We start from the raw sequence: 19,169 nt of genomic DNA, 5'->3' as shown, positions 1-19,169 counted from the left end.
TTTCCTGAATGCCCCTCCTGTGCCTCGCTTCTGCTTAGAGTGTGCCTAGGGCTGGAATTAGGAGGGAGAGGAGGGGGAGGTGGTGGTGACACTATCTTTGCCTGTAGGCAGCTTATAATCTCCCTGAGATGGCTGCTTCACGCTGGCAGCTGGTCCTGTGGCAGAGGAGGAGCTCTGTGAGTACTCATCAGAAGGAGAAACTGTGTGGGTGCAGCCCTGAGGAATGACTAGGGTGAGGGAATCTGGGGTCTACTCATTTCCTAACAGAGCCTTACTTTTTTACTCTGCCCTCCCACATCTATGAGGCTGGACGTAAGACTTTGGCCGATTTTTGGCCACGCTGGCTGATAGTGTACATTGGGCTGGTGGGTGTGTCCCTGACTCCTGGGATCTGTCAAGAGTTTAATTTTATGCAGATGGTTATTGGCAGGAAATGCTGTGCTGCAGGCACGTGCAAGCCCAGACAGAGCGCTAGAGCGAGAGTTGGACTTGGAAAACATTGCTCGAAGTGCCGCAGAGTCGGACATCAGCCTTTCTGAGAGAGGGCTAGTGGCTCCTGTGGTCTCTGGGGTTTTCATTGGGGATGTGGAATGAGGGCTATACTTTTTATTCTCAGAAGGGGTAGAGGAGAATGAAAAGCATGGACTAGACTTCTTGGAGCCCTACAAAAGTGTTTTTGTACAAGTAGTATTATTGTAGGGTAGAAGATTAAGTGTTTGGGTAGTGAGTTCTCTGGCTCAGATTGGATCTGTCTGAGCCTGTGCACACACCAGTATCTGCTGTAGACTTTTAGGAAGCGCTTGCTAGAGTACAGCCTGCTGTGTACTAGGTACTCCTGAGGGCCAGGGTGTGGTGAGATCCTGGGGCCTGGTACTTATAGGAACTCCGAACCAGCTGGTCAGAGGTATAGAAGTACAGGCGATCCTAGGGTATTAGTCCAGTTCCCTGCCTTTTGTCTGAGAGCTTTGTTTCCTAGGTGACCTTTAGAGCCAATGATTGGCCTGTTCCAGGGTTATTCCCTGATAGTGTGCTGCATTATGTCTGATTCTGCTCTTGCCTAAATCAGTGTTTGATTTCTTTTGGCCCTTGTAGAATGTGGAGATTGCCCAATTTCTGCCTTGCTTTCATCTTCACTGTCCTCTAGACTGGACCCTCTCTTTTTCTTAATTTCTTTTCTTTTTTTAACTTTTTTTCAATGTTTATTTTTGAGACACAAAGAGAGACAGAATGTGAGTTGGGGAGGAGCAGAGAGAGAGACACGCACAGAATCCAAAAGAGGCTCCAGGCTGTGAGCTGTCAGCACAGAGCCCAATGCAGGGCTCTAACTCATGAACCATGAGACCATGACCTGAGCCAAAGTCAGGAGCTAGACTGAGCCATCCAGGCACCCCTAGACCTCCTTTTCCAGGGGTTAGCCAGGCAGCTGGCTCCTCCAGGTCTACTGATGTCCCTCTAGTACCCTTGGTGCCATTGTCTGGTGAAAACTGTGCTTGATGATAGGCTGTCTGCTGATGCTTGTCTTCTCATTCAGTCCTCACAACAACCCTGTGAGATGTAGGTCCTAATGTTACCACCATTATGTAGGTGGGAAACAGGCTCCGAGAATTCTGTAACTTGTGTGAAGTGACCAAGCCAGGGAGTGATGGTGGAGCTGAGATTTAACCTGGGAAGGTCTGACCCCATTATAGGGGTGCCTGACTAGACAGTGCTGCTTTGCTCTGAGCTAGGGTGTTTGGTCATTGGTGAGTGTTGTGGGGTCTGAGGCAGGAGTGACTGCTCACTCAAACTTGAGGCTCCATGTTCCTATCTTCTGGGTCCAGGTTGCTCTCCACCTTTTGGTGAGATCCAGTCAGGTATGAAGCTGCTTTGTGAACCGTGATAAAGTCCTTGACCTGGGCAAGCCTGCTCTGCTTGGTCAAAGTGTGGCTCCTCCTTTTGGGCAACCCTTGGGCTATAAGACAGCAGCTGTTACTGAGTGGGATGGAATGACAGCAGTATCTAAAAGAAGGTGTGTTTTGGGCTTGAGTCTCAGCTCTTCCATTGATTGGTGGTAGCATGCCAGGTTCGCAGGAAACCTCTTAGCCCCACTTACCTAGTTTCTGTATCTGAAATCATGATGGTTATCTAGTTTACAAGGCTTTGGTGAGGATGAAATGGTAGAAATGAAAGATTTTTGGAAATATTAATAGTGATTGTCTGAGTTCCCAAAAAAGCAGAGCCTGAGGCAGAGCTTCAAGGGTAAGGGAAAAGAAACCAGAGGGAGGGAAAGATGGAAGCAAGCTGGCCAGTTTGTAAAGAGAGGTAGTCATTGTTCACCTATGCTGGATATCTCTGGGCGATCTCTATAAAAACTCCATGTTGCAAAACAGTTTGTCATCCAAAGCCTGGAGAGGGAATTTATCTGCTGACCTCCTCCTGTCTCTGTCTTCATTGGTCAGAGTTGCCTCATAGGAGTTCTCTCTCTCTGGCTTCTTGGTTGCACTACCAGGCCTCCATCAGCCACTGGGGAGGCCAGTGTGGCACCTTGTGGAGTTTGGAAGTAGGAGGAGGAGCCAGAGATTTGGGGCCTATACAGTTACCTTCACTGGGTTTGAGGCCCAGCAAGAGACCCTGGGCCCAGGAGACTGGTGAGGCCAAGAGGGCGTGAGGCAGTACATCAGAGGCATCCTATGTAGTGCCGTATGGGTTTTGTTTTTGTGTATAGTTCCTTTGTTAGTCTCACATAGACTGCCAACTCTCTGCCAAGACCCAGATTAAAGATCCAGTTTGGTCTTTGCATGTTAATTTTTTTCTTAATTTTTTAACTTTTATTCAGTTTTGAGAGACAGACAGAGTGCGAGCAAGGGAGGGGCAGAGACACCGGGAGACACAGAATCTGAAGCAGGCTCTAGGCTCTGAGCTGTCAGCACAGAGCCCAACGTGGGGCCCGAACTCATGAACGGTGAAATCATGACCTGAGGTGACCTGAGTCAGCTGCTCAACTGACTGCAGCACCCAAGCACCCCTGCATGTTGATTTTTATAACCTTCTCTGTTACTTCATTGCCTAGCTTCTGAAGCAGGAGGCTTTGTAGATTTGATTACCCAGGTGGGAAGTACAAATCAAGATGTTCATATACCTGATAGAGAAGTACAAGGACAGATATAGATGAACATCTAGGTTTCAGTGAAGAAAATCCTCAGTGAAGAATATTATCCATGTGAAGTAGCGTGTGAGGCTGGGAAACCTAGAGTCATGAGATGGGGCTGGGGAGGGCCGTGGGGCCATGTCGTACAGAGTCAAAAGGGCCCTGGGGATTAAGGAGTTTGGACTTTATTGCAAGGGCAGTGGAGAGAGACCAAGGAGGAGCTGTAGTAAGCCATGCTGGCTACTTTGTAGAACAGAGGTTTTGGGGCTAGGGGTACACCAGATGAGATGACAGTGAGTGTAGGCAGGGAGCGCAGGTGATGACTGAGGCCTGACATCAGGTAAGGAGAGAAGGGTGCTTCTCAGTCTTCTGGGGAGATCGGCTTCTGGGCCTATTGGACATCTGTATGCTTAAGTCCCAGGGCCTCCCGCGCCTCTGCACAGCTCACAGGTCCTCTTGGCTCTGTCATCCCAGAGTTGGCCACGCCACTGGGAGGCAGAACCACTGGGGGGCGCCCTACTCAGTTTTGCTGCTTCACAGAAGGCCACCAGCTTCTTGATTACTGCCTAGCAAGACCTGCTCCTACTCAGCAAACCCATGTTCTGTCTCTAGGCTGTTAAATACATTATTAAACTTGAAGCTGTTGCATTTGGATTGCAGCTGGGAGCTTGGCAGAGGTTCACGCCTGATGAGGTAAGGGGAGAAGCTAAGGACGCTGCTGGTTTATAGCTGGAAACCTCTTTTCATGGCCATTTGGCCAGATTGTAAATGTCCTTTCCAAAGAGCAGGCTTGTTGGGGCCTCATTGTATGTCTTGGAATCACCCTGTGCTTAGAAACAGTGCTGATCACCTGGTGAGTGAATCACTGTTGGTGGAGTGTTGGTAGGCTTTGGAGGACCTACCTCTGGGGGTCCAAACTTGGGACTTCATTCTTTAAACAATCCCTAACAATCCATTGTGTTGATAAAAATGTAAAATCTTCTGTTATTGTTTCTGACTTGAACAAGTCTGTGGCAAAGCATTATTTGTTGGGTGCCTGATATGGGCCAGTCGTTCTAAACTCGGGGTGCAGCACACATAAAATTCCATATTGGTTTTCTCCTCAGGCTTGGTGCCACTTCTTTTTTTGTTTTTCGTATAAGAAGGTTTACATTGTCCATTTTGAGGACTATTCAGTGTGAATTTCTGAGGTTTCCTGGAAAGGCTTTTGGCAGCACTGGACACTTTGTGGGGCACTGGGCATGCACACACATTCCCACCTACTGTGTCCTATCAAGCTTTGGGTGTGGGTATGATATCAGATTGAAGGGCAGGCAAGTAGGTGCTTGGCCTTTTCACACTCTGGAACAGTCTCTCTTAGGTGCTGCCTCTTCCCAAGCCTGACCCTAGTAGATACCTTTTTTGTACAAAGCGTTTAGTGTTCAGGGCCAGGATCAGGAGAAATGTTGGGGCTCTAGGGTATCCCTGCCTGAAGCGACAGTGTTGGTTGTGGCAGTCTGGGGGCTGCTTGGGGGTACGTTGCTCTCTGACCAGTGGAGTCATCTTGCCCTCCTCCATCAGAGCAGGACTTTGCAGGCGCTTTGTAAGCCATTTCCCAGAACCCCATATGAGATTCTTTGGGGCTCTGCCCCCAGGCTGGTATTTGTGGATGGGCTCAGTCTAAGCCAGATAGTGCATTCCAGAGAAATGACAGCTGGAATTCATGTAATGAAGGAACCTGTCTGCTTTTTCCTGAGTGCTTTAAGGCATGAACCATGGACAGGATCATCAGGGTGGTTTGAAAGGATTGGAGAGGCATTTCCCTCCCTTGAACTTGTTACCTGATCTCTGAAGAGATATGCCACTGCAGCTGGTGACACAACAGGGGAGGGGAGCGCTGGGCTCCCCCACTTCTAGCCATGTCTGGTCCGGTCTCCCACCACCTGAGCCTGACAGTGTCTTGGCTGATCTCTCACTGTCCACAGGTAACAGCCTCCTGGCCCTGGATTTTACTGTTTCTTCTTTTCACATACAGAAGGTGCTTTCCTGAGCTAGTTAATAAGCCTCTTGAGGTATAAGGAACTGACACTACTCCCTGTACAAGGAGCTCATGTGAACAAGAAGAGAGGCCTTCAGAAATCTTGGGGTGGAGATGCAGCGTGGTGAGGCCTGAGGGGGGACGTGTGGCTGGAACAAGGAGGACCTGGGCTCCACCTGAGGTCTGATGGCCTGCACACCTCTCAGCGACTTGCTTTCCTCTGCTGCCCTAAGTCCGTAATCAATCTTTTAGCCCAATACTCCATACCCTGCATCAGATTGTGGCCTAAAAGATCTTGTTCTGTGTATCTCTGGACCCCCGATATCTAGGGTACTGATGGGCATGCTCATGGCTCTGCACTCATGTAGCAGGGACATGAACAAATGCGGCCATTTGCTTATTCTCTCCTCTTTCTGATAGAGGACACTGTTGGGGGGTGGGGATTGTGGTTGGGCTTCTTTGAGCCTAACCTGGAACCACAGTGGACTGGAATTTCTTTTGAGGTAAGGAATGGTAGTCATGGCTGTGTGTCTGATCCACCATAGCAGGCAAAACACTTATGAACCGGCATTAGCGCACACTTGGAATTCAGTCAGGTAAGGCTTCCGTTTTGGGGGAAGTATTTGTATTTTCCTCATTTTTCTTGTTTTCTCTTAGTACGTTTCTGGCTTGGCTGAAGTAGAGCAGGAAGAGAAGGGGCTGGCAGAGCTGGGCTCTGATGGGAGCTGGTTGTCCAGTATGCTCTGGGCTGCTTGGCTGAGCTAGAAGACCATGTCCAAAGCTTCTGTTGTATACTTAGGTTCACTGCCAGTGGGCTTGCCCCACGTTGTGCCCGCTGCCTTCACAGCTGAAGCTGACTATTTCTAGGCTGACAAGAAGATGGAAGCTGGTCTCACACCACATCAGCAGCCCAGCCCAGAGCGCTAGCTTTGTGTGGCTGGTTCATTTTTGTATCCCAAGTGCCTAGCTCAGTGGGTAGCCTGTGTGGATCTTCAGTAAATATTTGTGAACGGTGACTTGCCGGTGAGGATGGTGTCTGGTGAGGTGGCAGACAGGAAGAGCAGCGTCTGCCCAAAGTGTCTACTCCCCAGATGGCCTCTGCTGTGGCCAGGTGCACACTGTTGGGGAGGGGGACTGGGTGCTTTTATCCTCCTGCTGGCCAACCAGCTGCTGTACGCCTGGTTTCGGGTATGGGCTCCCTGTGGCATACTGTGTCAAGTTCTCTCCCTGTTAGTGTTTCCCCTGTACTTTCAGTCTTTTTGTGGGCAGAAGCTACATGTTAGCTGTGAGTCCCCAGCACCTGGCATCATCCTGACACGTGTTGGAAAGAAAGACAAATAAGACAAGCAGGCTGTCTTATTAGAATCAGAGGTGGCTGCCTCCCACACAGTTCAGCCTTTGCATGTTGCCTTTAGTTACCAGGAATCTAGAGAGCAGCCTCTCTCCCAAGGGCGCATGGCCTCCCTGGTTGTACACCCTGGCTCCTTTGCACCGCTGATGCTAAATATCTTCAGTTTCTATGTACTAGGTCAGGGTTTTGACATGTTTGGCGATGTCTATATGCACGTGTATAAGTGTCTCTCATCAAAGTTGCTTTTTTCAACTGTTGATCCAGTGGCTGTCACTTGAATGCCTTGCAGACACTATTCTGTGACCATGAAACGCTGGGTGTCCACATTGCTGGTGGCCTGGTTTGGTGTCCTGGGCTGTGTGCTGGCTGAATTCTTCACTTCCATTGGTATGTGCCAGTAGGACTGTCGTCTCCCTTAGTGATCCTGGGCTCAAGTGCTAGGGAATGTCACTGCCTAAGGCCTGTTCTTGCTCATGGTGGGGTGGTTCACTGGTTTTGACCGCTTCTGGGGAAAGTGGGGCTTTTGGAATTGCCATTTCCCCTTCTAAGACCCTGGTTACCTGAATGTCCTTCCTAGGAGCCAGCTGTCTCAACTGGGTCTCCGCCCTGAGAAGCACAGGCTGCTCTTGGGGTTCCTGGCCTTTCTGACCATTTTTCTCCAGAAAAATGCCCACTATGCCCACTTTAACTCCCAAGCCCCCATGATCCCACAAGAGTTAATGTGATGGTGGCCCAGAGGACTCACTTTTGTGCTGGTGTTCTGTGTCCCAATGAAGGGGGCAGATGTCCCTCTTCTCTTTCTCACTGGCCCTTTTTTTCCTGCAGGGCACATGACTGACCTGATTTATGCAGAGAAGGACCTGGTGCAGTCTCTGAAGGAGTACATTCTTATGGAAGAAGCCAAACTCTCCAAGATTAAGAGGTATCTGATGTCCTAAGTCCTCACCTTCGTCCCCCAGACCCATCCAGGGTGCACATAAGAGAAGCCCTTGGGAGAGCGGTGAGGGGATGGCCTGAAGGTTCCTTCATGCCAGTCCTCTGGAGTGTCTTAGTGCTGCGTTAAGGACTCCTTGCTTTTCCCTTTCTATTTAAGAGCCTTTTTGCATACATTGGGGTACCCACCCCTTATCTAGATTAGGGGTCTTGCAAATGTTAGTGGGGAGTTGCTCTTTTCATTTTCTATGCCTCTTGAATGGTCTTGAATCTCACCAGGGAAATTGCCATAGGTTGAGACCTGTATGAGTGGGCACATTAGTCTTCCTTTTCTTCTGTTTCTGCAGCTGGGCTGACAAAATGGAAGCCTTGACCAGCAAATCAGCTGCTGACCCTGAAGGCTACTTGGCCCACCCTGTAAATGCCTATAAACTGGTGAAGCGGCTAAACACAGACTGGCCTGCGCTGGAGGACCTTGTCCTGCAGGACTCGGCCGCAGGTGAGGAACGGTGAGCATGTGCTTGGTGGGCCCGTCTGTCTGGGGAGCCGTCTGTCTGCATCTGAGCCTGTCCTGGGTCTGAGGGTATTGATGGGCATGTGCCATATGTGAACATGTAGTCCTGTGTTCTGTGCTTGTCCACACTCTGTGGTGCACAGAGCCCTGTGGCCTTCTCCCTACTCTGTGCAGACCTACCAATTGGTTGTCCTTCTTTTAAATATGTAATATAATTAGTTCTTCCTTTTCCTGCATTTTCATTTCTTTTTTTGGGGGTACTTTTAAAAATTATGTTTTACTAGTATGTTTTCATAGAAAAGTTAGAAAGCATAAAATAATCATGAAAACATAAAATAAGCACATAAAATTAAAATTCTTAATCTAGCTGCTTGGTGATAAGCACTATTAAAATTTCAGTCTTCTGGGGTGCTTGAGTGGCTCTGTCATTTAAGTGTCATACCCTCAGATCATGATCTTGAGTTGTGAGTTCGAGCCCTGTGTTCGGCTCTGTGCTTACAGCTCAGAGCCTGGAGCCTGCTTCAGATTCTGTGTCTCCCTCTCTCTTTTCCCCTTCCGTACTCATGCTCTGTCTCTCTTTCCTTCAAAAATAAATAAACTTCATAAAAATTAAAAAAATTTTTTTTCAATCATCTTCCTATACTTGCATTCACATTAAAAAAAAAAAAAAAAAGGACCCATACATATATATTCCAGGGGCTGAAAACTCATTTGCTTTGAGAGACCAAATGAATGAACAAAAGTGAGTTAAGTGGACTGGATAGGGGGGCCAGCATAAGCTAGGGATCATGGGCTTCATTTAAATCCATTCCCATTCATATATTTTAGAAATAAAACATCCAGGGGCACCTGCATGGCTCATTCAGTTAAGTGTCTGATTCTTGGTTTTGGCTCAGGTCATGGTCTCATGGTTTCATGTGTTCCAACCCTATGTTGGACTCTACACTAGCAGTGCAGAACCCACTTGGGATTCTCTTTCTCCTTCTCTTTCTGTCCCTCCCTGACCTGCAGTCTGTCTCTCTCAAAATAAATAAACTTTAAAAAAAATGTATCTGTAGGCAGATTTGAACTGTAAGCATATAATATTTTTCTGAATTTTCAGTTTCTCTCCATACATTAAATGTTATACAACATGATTTTATTTATTTTTATTTATTTTTGAGAGAGAGATAAAGAGTGTGAGCAGGAGAGGGGCAGAGAGAGAGGGAGTCACAGAAGCCAAAGCAGGCTCCAGACTCTGAGCTGTCAGCATAGAGCCCAATGCGGGGTTCGAACCCACAAACTGCAAGATCATGACCTGAACTGAAGTTGAATGCTTAACCAACTGAGCCACTCAGGCGCCCTACATGTTATACAATATGATTTTGATGGCTGGACAGTAATAAGTTGAACTGATCTAGTATAAAACTGGTCAAGTCAGTCGAAGCAGGATTGTTTCCAAATTATCAGCAGGTGTGCACGTACATCTTTGTGCCTACCTCTGATTATTTTCTTAGGATGGATTCCTAGAATTGGTTTCTGCAGGTCAGAGTACGAACTTTCTTGAAGTTGTAACTGTGCTTGGTGCCTTTTACTGCGCTGGTATTTTCTATGCCCTAACATTTTCCTCTCAGCAGGCATGAATGTGGGCCCCCCTGGCTCTAGCTCAGACTCAACCTCCTGGACTCACTGCCTCTTCTCCCTGAGTTGGGAGTGCTGATTAACTTCAGACTAGTTGTCTCTTTAGCTGAGGGAGTTCAGCCCATGTGGCCAGACTGGGCTGGGCTTGGCTGGGGGCAGGGTGGCCTCTGGGGAGGGATTGGTGAGTTCAGCGGAGCTGGAGCTGTGCCCAGTGAGCTCACTGCCTCCAGAAGCCATGACTGCCTTTCCCAGCCCCCTGTCTTGCAGCCTGGGGCTGTAGCTCGGAACTGGCTGTTCTGCCGCCACCGCCACTGCTGTAGAATAAGAAAGCCTGCCAGGGTGACCTTCCGCTCCCCAATCTTGCTCTCCACACCCCAGCCCCCACTGCCAGCATCTGTTTCTTTTAGAAAACCTTGTAATTACCAGAAGGCATACAGGACAGGCCTAGAGAGCAATAGGTTTTTTTCATCTCTCACTTTGAGAATTCTTGCCTCTGAAATGAGGGGGACCTGCTGATGGTGTGGCTTTTCCTAAGGGCATGTTTTCTTTTTCCTGAATTCCAGACTCTTAGAATCCCTGACTGTGCAGTCACGAGGAAGACAGGATTACAGCTTCTTGATCCTCGGGTCCAGGGGATGGTTAAAAGTTGGTGCTTGAGCCTGAAGTGGTGAAAGAAAGGGCCTTGGAATCCCCCCCTCCACTTTTTAGCTCACAAGCAGACTTGAAACCCCTGAATCATTTTGGGAGGGCCCAGCCTCCATCTAGAGGCCTGAGATTGCAAGAGGTGGATATCATGCTCAAGAGCTAGGGCTTGGAGCCCCAGAATAGCCTCCTTGGGTACTTCTGAGGTCAGAAGCTGTCCTGGCTCCAGGCTGGGGTCTTGAGCACTATACTACGGGAGCTCATGCCCTGGGCTTATTGCAGGTCTGAGCGGCGGGAGTCCCCTGGAGACAGAGAAAGAGCCAGTGTGGTCTCTCAGGGTAGCATGCTGGGCTTGGGCAGCCCCACCTCAGTGATTGGCTTGGCCATATGGTCCCCCAGTCTCTATCTGGGAGGTGGAAACAGCACCAAATGCCTCCAAGACTCCTCATCACCTTTCTGGATTATAAGGGCCCGTGATGAGTAATGAGTGATGAGCTGGGTTCCCTGAGTTACTACCTCTGTCCCTTGGGCTCCTTAACCTGGAATGGGGGTTAGAAGTATGTTTATCTGGCCAGCCCAGTGATCCTGGATCAAGGTTTTCCATGTGGTTCATTTTCCACTCAGTGGTCAGCAAGTCCTCCCTGAGTCTTCTCCTGTGTCCTTTTCAGTTATGTCTTTGTCCCTTCTGTCTCTACCAGGTCTGACTGAGTGCCTTGAAACCAAGATTTCCAAACTCTCACATGTTAACCAGTGTGTGGGAACTTTTTTGTTCATTCCAAATGAGCAGTAAAAGCAGGCAGTGCTGTGAGGAGTAAGAAAGAGGATGTCTCAGGGCTTCTAGGTGGTTCAGTTGGTTAAGTATCTGACTCTTGATTTTGGTTCAGGTCATGATCTCCTGGTTCATGGGATTGAGCCCCGTATCAGGCTCTGTGTTGATGGTGTCCCTCCCCCATTTGTGTGTGCATGCTATCACTCAAAATAAATAAACTTAAAAAAAGAGATCTCTGTGGACTGGAGCTATTAGGGATGGCTTCCTGGAAGAAGGGGAAGAAGCCTTTGAGGGAAGGAGCAGGGAGATTGCACTCGTCAGAAACCCTCCAGTGGGTACCTCTCTGGTCCCAGGTGGAATTGTGCCCTTGGATCAAGGATAACCTCTTGTTCTCACTCTCATTTGGAAGGTTTTATTGCCAACCTCTCCGTGCAGCGGCAGTTCTTCCCCACCGAAGAGGATGAAATGGGAGCTGCCAAGGCCCTCATGAGACTTCAGGACACATACAAGCTGGACCCAGACACAATTTCCAAGGGGCAACTTCCAGGTACCTTACCTCGCCAGGCCTTACCTGTCCACTGTGTGTGTCTACTGTGGAATCTGGACGGGGTTGGAGCCACTGCCAACTTGTAGTTGGTGGACTATCAGGCATACTCTCACCGCTGGTGGTGATGCTGTCTTGGGTTTCCAGTGGTGCCAGCACCCTCACTCCCTGGGAGCCACCTCCCCTCAGCCCCTCCTCCTCTCCCTCCCTCCCCTTCTCCTCTCCCCTCTCTGAGAGAGCCAAGGCTGCTGCTCAGGACCCCTCAGCCTCTGCCCCCAGAGCACCACTCAGATCTGCTTTCACACCTGCTTCTGTCCCCACACCCTCTGATTTCTTTTTACCAAAGGCTGATCTTTGGACTCATTGCCCTGTGTCCTTTGTGTCCTCAGTTATAGTCTCTGCCCTTTTCATTCTTGGCCCACCTCTCCTGGCTCTTATCTGTGATCTCACACACACTGTCTGCTCTTATTCATTTTACAAACCCCTCCCTCAGGATTTAAAGCCCTTTGAGTCTCTACTGCTGATGGGTCTCTTTGCCCTCCTAGTCAGGCTGCTGGATAGCCATCCATGTGGTCTGCACTTCTTGCTTCCCATGTCCTCCTAAACATGTGAAGTCTGGCTCTTTACCCCCCATCTAGCAATCTTGCCCCTGCCAGGTCACCACTGGCCACTCAGTTGCTAAAGCCAGTGGATGGGTCTCAGGTATGATGTTCTTTAACTTTTCAGCAGCAGTTAGCACACTGATTATCCCAGTTTTCCTGATACTCTCACTCCTTTGAATTCTGGGGCATTGATCTCTCCTTCTCTTTTTGGCCTTTTGCTCTCTCACTCTTTCTCTCTCTTTCTCTTTTTTTAAAACAGGTCCCTTTCCCCTGATTGCCTTAGTATGTTTATAAGAAGATGTATGGGGACTGTTAGAGGCCAGTAAACTCAGGGATTCAGTTAGACCCTCTTAGACCTTGGATGCCATTCACTCATGGGGACCCTGGAGGAGGCATAAGCCCAGGGTATCACATAGTGTGGGAGAAAGAGGCACTCTGTTGTTGGCTTGTCAGGTTCTAGAGTTCTGGCCCTGAGGAGTGTGGTGAGACTTCTTATTCCTGCCTCAGTCAGGTCTTGGATCAAGCCAGGCCAGGAGGCCAGAGAGAGAAAGCCCCTCAAGGCACCTGCAAGATCTGTTCACTCTGTAACTGTGAGAATGGTTGGTAGGAGGAGAGAACCACACTCCAGCATTGACCTTGTACATTTAGTTAACAGACCCATGCGTGTCCTGGAGTGGGAGTGAGGGGTGGAAGGGAGTTATTCGCCAGGATTCTCTTACCTTGTGTCTCTCCTGAAGCATCTTTTCCAGGTGAGCCCAGCCACTGCCATCACTTGAGGCATCACTTGTTGCCTGGAAGACATCCAGATCTGTGTGTCCTATCAAGGCTTGTCTCCTGAGCTTTCAGCCAGTGTAGGCAAATTCCTTTGGGCTGTCTCTACTTGGGTGTTCTGTGGGCACCTCAAAAGTCACATGTTCCAAACTGAAATCCCCTTTTGAAATACCTCTACTCCTCCCTCACTCCTTACCTGAACAAAAAGCACCTCCATCTGCTGGCTGCCCAAGTCAGAGTACCAAGGTCTGTGGGTTCTACCTTTCTCATGTTTTTTACTTGGAGGCCCTGACTCCAGCCTCATGGAGCCTTACTTCTTAACTGTATTAATGAAATATATCATTTTGACCTGTTGTGTATGGCTAACTCACTTCTTAAAATCCTTTTCCATGTAGTCATAAGCACATATCTGTTTACATCAGTTCTGGATCTCAAAGCTTAATTTTAACTGCTAAACCCAAATTCCACCTATATGTGATCTTTGCGTCTTGCGTGGCTCCCTCTCCCTGGCCTCCTTGCCCATACTATTAAATTTGTACTAAGCCACGCCCCCACTCCGCTCCTTTGTCCCTCCCACACCCTCTGCAGAAATACCTTTTTCCACGTCAGCTGGGTCTCATGTCTGATTGCCCTTCAGCACTCAGGTCAGCTGGTACTCTCCAGGAGCACTCTCCAGGGAGTAGATTTTTGATTGCTTCTGGGGAGGTTGCTGAGTATCTGGGAGCAAGTATTCTTGACATTCTTGGAGTCTATGAGACATGCTGATAGTTGCTACTGATTATTAGCATCCTGGGGATCATAGAAGACATCTTTATACATTATCTCGTTGAATTCTTGCCACAAGTCCTCTAAAATTGATGGTATTAACTTTTGACATAAGAGGACTGAGAGAGAGGCTAAGTACCTTATCCACAGTCACACAGCTGGTGGCTGCCGTAGTGAGGCCCACACAGACCCAACTTGTCCAGCTAGTTCAGCTGCTTGTTACACTGCCTCCATCAGTGTTAGTTCCTGGGCCTACAGAGCCAGAGATCTGTGCAGGCCCAAGGACGATGGCCAGGGGCTCAAGGAATCCCTTGATCTCTGACCTATTTACTAACTACGTCTATCTCCTCACCTTCCTTTTCCACATTGTTGCTGAGCCATCCGGGAAAGCAGACTCCAGTCTCTGGAGTACCCGACGCATTGCAACAGGGGTTTTATTGTAGACAGAGCCCCATCTTGGACATCAGGCAGAAAGAACCCTGTCTAAGCCAGCTCTTCCCTGTCACCCATGCCTAAGTTGTTAATGAAGCTAATGGAGACTCCTTCACTTTCCAGGGAGGGTTACAGCCCCTCTTTCCTCTCCATGGGACCTGCTTTCTCATTGTTCCCTGAGGAATTCACTCACTGTCCCTCCCACATTGCCCCTGCTCTAAATCCTACATGTTCCCATAGCTGGCATACCATATCTTGTCCTTGACTTGAAACTACTTTCGTGGTCACTGTACAGTCCTGAGCCCAGGCAGGACCTGCAGAATCGATGGTTACTATGGTGCCTGCCACCTAATGGTCGAAGCTGGCACTGCGGTCTTGGCTCCTGACTTCCTTTGGCATCTGCCCCACAGCACTCCTGGTGCTATTTGTGCTACCTCTTAGGTCCTTCTCAGTGTTACTCTTTGTCCTTTCTCTGGAGGTGGTCTGTGGCATTCTGACCTCAGCCACCTTCCCTATTCTTGCCGTGTACTATTGCTGGAAGTGATTATCCTCATCTGTGGCTCTAGCTGCCACCTAAGTTCTGTTTTTTATATTCACCTAATTTTTCTCCCTTCCAGTTGATGTGGGCAGCTGCCCAACAGACATCTCTGTGGCTCACAGGACCTTCATACTCTCCTGAATACTACTTCTTGGGCTTCCTGGAATTCTCCACAGCATATACCCCTTCCCACATGGGAGAAGGGGTGTCTGTGGCTGGGGAGATTGTCTGGGAACCCCGGTCTGAGGCAGGGCCAGCCTCGCTGTGCTCACTCTGAAGTGCATGGTCCGAAACCCTGGTGGAACTTGGCCGGGGTGATAACCGCCCCTCTCCATGGTCCAGGCTTCTCAGTGTGGGAATCTCTCTCCCAGTGCAGAGGCTGTCTTTGGAGACTGACGGATTGCCTCTCCTGCTGCAGGAACCAAATACCAGGCAGTGCTGAGTGTGGATGACTGCTTTAGTATGGGCCGCACGGCCTACAATGAAGGTGACTATTACCATACAGTCCTGTGGATGGAGCAGGTGCTGAAGCAGCTCGATGCTGGGGAGGAGGGCGCCACAACCAAGGCCCAGGTGCTGGACTACCTGAGCTATGCTGTTTTCCAGTTGGGTGACCTACACCGTGCCCTGGAGCTCACCCGCCGCCTGCTTTCTCTTGGTAAGGAGGTTCTAGGGGAAGGTCAGAGCTGATGGGGGGAGCTGGCAGGAGAACTGGTCAGTCTGTTGGCCACTGTCCTGGGACTGAGCCAGTCTGACAGGTCACCTGGCCAGTGACTAATGCCTTATCTGCTTTCAGGCCTATTCCAGCTGCCACCTAGCTCTATTCACCTCATTTCTGGCCTTAGCACTTACCCAGTTGCTGATGGATACACTCAGACCTGTGACCCTATACACTCCCTTTTTAAACAGGAATCCAGTGCTGCAGTGCATCTTCTGCTATGCGGGATAGAGCCTGTGGTGTCAGGAACAGCTCAAGAGGCAAACTGTACTTCAGGGGTTGTGCAGTGACAGAGGCCTGTCCTGTTAGTTAGAAGTCTGAGGTCATACTGGTGGGACTTGCTATGGCATTCGTGTTTAGAGTGTCTTTTGGTGTTGGAGTGAAGGAGATCAGAAGCACTATGTCTTTTTAAAATTTTAATATGGATTTTTTTTAATGTTATTGATTTTTTTAATTTTTAAAAAATTTATAATAATTTATTGTCAAATTGGTTTCCATATAACACCCAGTGCTTCTCCCCACAAGTGCCCCCCTCCATGACCATCACCCCCTGTACCCCACCCCTGCCCAGTCCTTGGTTCATTTTCAGTATTCAGTAGTCTCTCATGATTTATTTTTGAGAGAGACAGAGACAGAGCATAAGTGTGAGAGGGGCAGAGAGAGAGGGAGACACAGAATTTGAAGCAGGCTTCAGGTTATAAGCTGTCAGCACAGACCCCGACGCGGGACTCAAAGCCACAAACTGTGAGATCACAACCTGAGCTGAAGTCAGAGGCTCAACTGAGCTGCCCGTGCGCCCCAGCAGTGTGGCTTTAAAATCTGTCTGTTCTACCTCTTACTAACATATGGAATTATCATAGTCTGGAATTTCATAGACCAGCAGACTTTCTTTTGCTGTTGCTTTTCATGAGCCTTGAGTCTGAAGTCACCTAGCATATGAGTGTCCTGCAAGACTGATGGGAGAAGAGAGCTTTGTAGATGCTCTCATGATAGTAAGAGCCTTGAACTTGGAGTCAGGACACCTGGATTCCTTTTCTATATAACCTTAACCTAAATCTTTTGATATCTTTGGGCCTCAGTTTCCTCATCTATGGAATGGCACAGTAATCCTGTCAAGTGTGCTCCTATGTGTGTGAAGCACACAAAATGAAGCTGTGGCATTGTCATGTGGCCATTCTTTTTGCCAATATTTCAGCCTGCCTTCTTGTTGTGGCTGACATGAGATGTGGTCACTAGTAATGGATGTACTCTAGGGCATGGATGTAACTGACTCAGCTGTGTGGGCAGGAGGCCGCAGGAGTCTGGACTCCTTTTCTAGAGCTGTGCCCATGGGCCCTTCAGGGAGGCCTGCGAGGAGAGTCCCCTGGGTGGCTGGCTAAGTGCCCCTGACGCTTGCTCCTTTTGCATCTCTGACGGAGCCAGGAGAGCCTGTGTCACCTTCCCGCTCTGACCAGTGAGCCCTGGTTAGGTGCTGTGGAAAAGCAGAGCACTGCGTGCAAAGTGAGCTGCTGGGAGAGAAAACCACTTACAGGATAATTTCTCTAAGTGACCTAACAGATGTTTGTGGTTTCCTTTTCCTTCTTGTTCTTTGCTCTTTTAGACCCAAGCCATGAACGAGCTGGAGGGAATCTGCGGTACTTTGAGCAGTTGTTGGAGGAAGAAAGAGAAAAAATGTTGTCGAATCAGACAGAAGCCAGGCTAGCAACACAGGAAAGCGTCTATGAGAGGCCTGTGGACTACCTGCCCGAGAGGGATGTCTACGAGAGCCTTTGTCGTGGGGAGGGTGTCAAACTGGTGAGAAAACATGGCTGGATGCTATGTGTGGACCTGGACTTCAGCTCTGGATGAGCAGATTGGGGGAGGGTGTTCCTGTATGTGTCAGCCGGTTCCTCAGCTTCTTCCCCAGTTCTTTGTAGCCTCTGCTGTGGCTGACCTGTGGGTGTTCTCTGAGGTGTAGGACTGTCAGACCGCTTCCTCCGATGTTCCAGGCAGTTTCTTTTTCTTTCTTTCTTTCTTTCTTTTTTTGAACTTTATTTATGTATTTTGAGAGAGAGACAACAGGAGTGAGGGAGGGCAGAGAAAGAGATAGGGAGAGAGAATCCAAAGCAGACTCCATGCTGTCAGCAAGAGCCCGATGTGGGGCTCAAACTCAGAAACCCTGAGATCATGATCTGAGCCGAAATCAAGAGTTGGACACTTAACCAGTTGTGTCACCCAGGCACCCCCACAGGTGGAGTTTCAATTCCCTAAGTTATTACTGAGCTCCCCTTCCCATCCCAGCATGCTCAGCTTCTGCTTGACTCCTGCTGGGAGGAAAATCATGAGTGTGGATGTGGCCCAAGGGAAGGTGTGGTCTGAGTAGTCAAGACACAACAATCACTACAGCTTAGTTTTGAGTGTCACTGGCTTTTGAGAGCCCTGGGATTCCAGTGCTTCCTCCAGGAGGCTCAGATGTGAGGCGATCTCTGGGCCTTTTCCATGCCTACGTCTGCTTGCTTCCCACTGGCTCCTCCACCTGGAATAGTTGTCCCCAGCCTCAGCCCTTCTGACCTTCTCATGTCTCCGTGAGAGGGGTCAGGGATCACCCTGTGCCACAGCCTTTGTGGATGTGAGGAATTCTTGGAAGAGGAGGAACATTACATGATTTATGGGGTATCATTTCTCTCAGTCAAGCTGAGGGGCTCTCGTTTTCTCCCGTGATGGGGCAGGAGGGAGCAGCTGCTGGACACGACGTGTGAGACCAGCGTCTGCACCCAGCCACCCTGGGGCCAAGGATTAAGATGCACTTTGCTCAGGGCCTCTTGTTCTGTGTGCTCTCCAGACTCCCCGGAGGCAGAAGAGGCTTTTCTGTAGGTATCACCATGGCAACAGGACGCCACAGCTGCTCATCGCCCCCTTCAAAGAGGAGGATGAGTGGGACAGCCCCCACATCGTCAGGTACTATGATGTCATGTCTGACGAGGAAATCGAGAGGATCAAGGAGATCGCGAAACCCAAAGTAGGTGTCTCTGCAGTTCCTTCCTGGGCACCTCATCCCTGGTAACTGTGGGGTGATTTTTTTGTTTACTCAGCTGGCCTTTGCTGATATCTAGCATGAGTCAGCTGTCTGGGTGCTGAGGTACTGCACACTCAGTTTGACCTTGTGGGTTCTTGGTCCAGTGGTGAAGAAAACTGAAGGAACCAATGTGAAGAGCCAAATGCTAGGACAGAAGAGCTCACTGGTTTTTACTGATTACATTGTTCTATTAGGTCTATAGTGTTAGTTTATTATATGTTGAGGTATCGATTATAAAAATATATGTTTTAGTAATAGTTAATGTTTACTGAGTTCTTAAGTATGGCAGGCCCTGTTCTGAGTACTTAACATATATTAACTCTCACTTATTTTAAACCCATTATGTCATGGTCTTCATCTTACCCATGAGGGAATAGACCTGTGTACATTGCAGCTGGTTACTCAACTCACTCATTCTTCTTTGGGGTTTTAGCTGATTCTCTTGGATTGTCCAGACACTTATTAACTGAAAATAGGGAAACATTTTTTTTCTCCTTTCTAATAATTATAGTTCCTCTGTTTTTATCTTCTTGTGAACTCAGAACTGCTTGAGCATTGTTAACAGTACACATCCTGGTTTGTTCCTGAATTTCCTGGGGATGCCTTTGGTATTTCACTGCTAAGTATACAGTTGGCTGTTGGCTTTGTACATATGTCCTCAGGCTGTAAAGCTATTCTTACATTTCTAGTTCATAGAAAACTTGTTCCCATTTGACAGCTTTCAAAGAGAACCACTTGCTGTCCTGTCCCTGTCTTTCTCTTCTCACTGGT

The 19,169-nt window shown here is 48.8% G+C and overlaps 1 protein-coding gene across 7 annotated transcripts in view; it reads left to right on the top strand.

Moving 5' to 3' along the window:
• P4HA2 (prolyl 4-hydroxylase subunit alpha 2) overlaps positions 1 to 19,169 on the top strand; it is a 33,043-nt gene that overhangs the window by 1,346 nt on the left and 12,528 nt on the right. For 4 of the 7 annotated variants that reach the window (XM_029941876.1, XM_029941875.1, XM_029941878.1 and 1 more), the window contains exons 3-9: positions 6,785 to 6,882; positions 7,321 to 7,417; positions 7,776 to 7,927; positions 11,383 to 11,520; positions 15,044 to 15,283; positions 16,944 to 17,137; positions 18,165 to 18,341. In XM_029941876.1, the coding sequence (XP_029797736.1) occupies positions 6,801 to 6,882; positions 7,321 to 7,417; positions 7,776 to 7,927; positions 11,383 to 11,520; positions 15,044 to 15,283; positions 16,944 to 17,137; positions 18,165 to 18,341 (1,080 nt within the window). In that variant the 5' untranslated portion in view covers positions 6,785 to 6,800. Of the gene's footprint in view, positions 1 to 3,746; positions 3,821 to 6,784; positions 6,883 to 7,320; positions 7,418 to 7,775; positions 7,928 to 11,382; positions 11,521 to 15,043; positions 15,284 to 16,943; positions 17,138 to 18,164; positions 18,342 to 19,169 lie in introns of those variants that run through there. The other 3 variants (XM_029941872.1, XM_029941879.1, XM_029941874.1) reach the window with 2 other exon arrangements.

The sequence above is a fragment of the Suricata suricatta genome, chromosome 6, assembly GCF_006229205.1.
Source record: "Suricata suricatta isolate VVHF042 chromosome 6, meerkat_22Aug2017_6uvM2_HiC, whole genome shotgun sequence".
NCBI lineage: Eukaryota > Metazoa > Chordata > Mammalia > Carnivora > Herpestidae > Suricata > Suricata suricatta.
The sequence above is the reverse complement of the archived record's forward strand: the minus strand, read 5'-3'. Positions and strand labels throughout refer to the sequence as shown.